This window comes from Hydra vulgaris, chromosome 12 (assembly GCF_038396675.1).
Source record: "Hydra vulgaris chromosome 12, alternate assembly HydraT2T_AEP".
Lineage (NCBI taxonomy): Eukaryota > Metazoa > Cnidaria > Hydrozoa > Anthoathecata > Hydridae > Hydra > Hydra vulgaris.
In genome coordinates, this window is record NC_088931.1 from 48,892,731 (window position 1) to 48,896,321 (window position 3,591).

Consider the following 3,591-nt stretch of genomic DNA (forward strand, 5'->3'; position numbering starts at 1 on the left):
TATTTCTAATACTTTGTATGCAAAAATACCAGCAAACAGTATACATTAAAAAAACGGGGGTAATAAGCATAATACTATTGCATTAAATAGATCTTAAATGTTGCAAAAAAAAAGCTGCTTATTATTTTATTAAATAAGTAAAAAGTTATTAAATAGAATAATAATATTAACTAGAAATTAAAAATAGTTATTTATCCATTGCTCATTGGATACAGAAACTCTTCTACCATCACAAGATCAAACTAAAAGAAAAAAAAGTTAAGGCGTTAAGTGAAATGTAATAAAGCCGATTTAATTTATAACCTTGTTGTATTAAAAAGCAACTTAATTAAAAATAAAATCTCTTAAAAATAAAATCTTTTTAGAAATTAAATATTTTTTAAAATAATATTTAAGAATACACTAATTTTTTTTTGAAAATTCACAATTAATTATTGAGTTACAGCGAGTGATTGTACTAGTGACTAGTAGTGAGAGGGAGGGGGAGGGGACACATGTTCCCAGGCGCAACGTTAGGGAACGCTAAAATGAGTATTAAAATTAATTATTTAATTTTTTTTTTTAATATATGTAAACTATAGTATCCTAATAAGCAACACTTTGCGTTTTGTTACACTGTTGTTGCTTTTTTTCAAAAATGTTGCTGACAGAATGCAGAGCACGTAAGTTGATGCAGTAGCGTAGCTTAAAGGTTCGGGCTCATAGGCAAGATCCCCTGAGGGCCCCCTTAAAGTAAATTATAAAAAAAGTAAATTCAGTAAATATATTATAAATTCATTCGTTTATTATTATTACAGAAAAGACCACAGTATGAAAAACACTTACAAAGTACATAATATTAAAAAACTTTTTTCTAGCTTTTGCATTTGCAAAGATGTTCACAACTTCTTTAACATCCATTGTTGATGCTGTTTTATGCTCTATGGCTAGTAATGCAAGATGGTGTAGTCTGCTTTGAGTGGTTGCATTTCTTTTGTAATCTTTAATTATTTTTAATTTATTAAAACTTCTCTCCACACTTGCAACCGTTAATAATAATGGGTAATGTGAAAAATAAAAGAACTGTCATGTAAATTTCGGAAAAATCACTTTCCAATACACTATATTTGGTTGTCATTATTTCAGCTAGCTGTTTAATTGTCATTGTGTGGCTTAAGTCTAATTTTAATAATGTGGTTAGTTGGACAAATTGATTAGCTAGGTTGGATGTAAATACTTCTGGATATTAGCTGCAATTGCAGCAAAATATGGTAAAAGCTTGTGATACACTTTAAAGTGTATTACAATCTTTTACCATATTTTGTTGCAACGTCGTTAATATATTCTTAGGTTCAATAAATGCCAAATAATGGTTGATAGTTCTCATTCCGGTGAAACGTTTATCGATTTGGACAATTATTTTGTCAAGTGTATAATATAAAGCATTTACCTTGAATATTTCTTCACTATTACTAAAACGATAATCTAATGATAATTCATCAAAATGACGTTTAACAAATCTTCGTCGTTTACACGTAAAACGCGGATCAACTTTCCACAAGTTTCTTAGCACTTTAGCTTCCATTTTAAATGCTTCATATGAGTCTCGAAATATTTTTAGTTTAATATTTAAATTTTCTAATGTAGAAACTGCCGTACTTAAATCCACATCTTTTTTTTTAATAAAATTTTAGATACATAATTGACTTCAGTCATGATTTTGAATAAAAATTACAGTAATAAATACTAACTCAAAATTTTCGATTTGTTTTTTAATATTGGCTGCTTCATTTCTTTCATCCATCTTATTTGATTGCAGTGTTATTTTTGTAACTGCTTTTAAAATTTCCACGAAACGAACTTTAATAGCTGCTATAAATTGTATTCTCCCTGACCAACGCGTAGGGTTAAGTTTTTTTTTAAATTTTCCCGATTCCCCAGAAAACTGTGACAGCAGATCCCACCGATTGACACTGTTTCCAAAGAAAGAATATATATTTTGAAGTGTGGTATAAAATTACATTACATCATGGCAGTCAGATACGCTATCATTAACAACTAAATTCAAGTTGTGACTGTTACAGTGGACATATTCAGCATTTGGTTACATTTGTTTAATTTTATAACCTTGACCATAGCACTTTCCATTTGGAATATTTAATTCACAAAGTATACGCAGAACCTCATCAGTAATTCCTTTGGCTGAATGATCCGTTAATTCAAAAAATCCTAAGAAGGTTTCAATAATATTAAAATGTGTCGCTTTTTCGTTTTCACTGCGATCTATGTGTACATGTCTGATAACAATGCTCAATTGATCTTTCTCAGTGATATCTTGTGTTGCATCTAACATTAAAGAATAAAATGGCGATGTATTGATTTTCGTAGTTAGTTCTTCCAATAATCTTACTCCCAAAATTGTTATTAATTTATTTTGTATATCTGGGCTAAGATACGTAATGGATCCGGAAGGCATTGAAATAATTTGTTTCATCACATCATCATAATGAGCAAATAGTTCTACTTGCGACAAAAAATTTCCGTTATAACCTCCTGTAAATCCTTCTCGATGGCCGCGAAAGGCTAAATAATTTTTGACGAGCATAAGCGTTATACGAATTAAACGCTCTAAAGCCATTTTCCAAAAGGATGCTTTATAACTTAACTGTTCCTCCTGTGTCTCATCAATTGTCTGATTAGTTTTCCATAGTTCATATACTGTACAAGCATTAACATGAGCTTGTGAAGAGGTATGAGAACTTACACGTGTAGATAAATTTTTCCAATCTTTCAGACCAGTTTTCCATTGGCTATTTTGATTTGAAAATAACCAGCATGGCTCACAGTAGACAGCATCTAAAAGTATGGAATAACATAGCCAAATACGTGGAACTGGACTATATTTTGATGTGTAGTAATTATAAGTTTCACTAAAACTCCTGTTCTGTTGATTATAATCTTTAGGAAATGGTCCTTTTGGCCGATGCGGTGGAATACGTACTAATAAACGTTTTTCGTAATCAGATATAATTTGATTTAAATATTTACCCAAATCATTAGTTAGTGCCATAGGTTTCTACTGCTGTTTCTTTATTTGCTCCTTCAATTTGTATTGCAATTTCAGTAGCAGTATCAGTAGTCTGCGATTCTTCAGTTTTCGGAAATTCATTTATATCCGCAGAATCTATATTATCAGATTGGTAAATATCATTTTTACTTTTTTTTAAAAATATATCGAGCTTGGGCAATTTTTGCAATTCTTTTTCTTTTTCCTTTTTAATTTTACGCTTTTCAGAGCCACTTTTAACTTTAGATGTAGATTCCGCCATGATAAAAAAGGGTCTTACACTTATAAATTCCAAAAACTTTTAACTTTAGATGTAGATTCCGCCATGATAAAAAAGGGTCTTACACTTATAAATTCCAAAAAACTGGTGAAATCAATATATATAAAAGTTTTATTACTTTTTTGAATTAATTTTTTACCCCTAAAAAAAAAAAAATACTTAAATTTTATAAATGTCAGAGACACGTATTGTTGAGGCAATCCAATAAATTAATTGGGTTCAAACAATGTTCTTGACGTTAACACATAGGTATATGTTGACATAA

General features: G+C 29.7%; 1 protein-coding gene across 1 annotated transcript; it reads right to left on the minus strand.

The window, feature by feature from the left end:
- Positions 1–2,083: 2,083 nt before the first annotated feature.
- LOC136088172 (uncharacterized) lies at positions 2,084–3,308 on the minus strand. Its single transcript, XM_065811847.1, has 2 exons — positions 3,047–3,308; positions 2,084–2,979 (listed from the first exon to the last, which is right to left on the minus strand). The coding sequence occupies exons 1-2, from the start codon at positions 3,306–3,308 to the stop codon at positions 2,084–2,086; spliced, it is 1,158 nt and encodes a 385-aa protein (XP_065667919.1).
- Between the last annotated feature and the right edge of the window lie 283 nt (positions 3,309–3,591).

Bases quoted from the DNA above. Each gene is read 5' to 3' on its own strand.
- LOC136088172 (XM_065811847.1), bottom strand. From the start codon at position 3,308: ATGGCGGAATCTACATCTAAAGTTAAAAGTGGCTCTGAAAAGCGTAAA. The intron at 2,980-3,046 runs GCACTAACTAAT...AACGTTTATTAG, and splicing joins AACAGCAGTAGAAACCTATG to TACGTATTCCACCGCATCGG.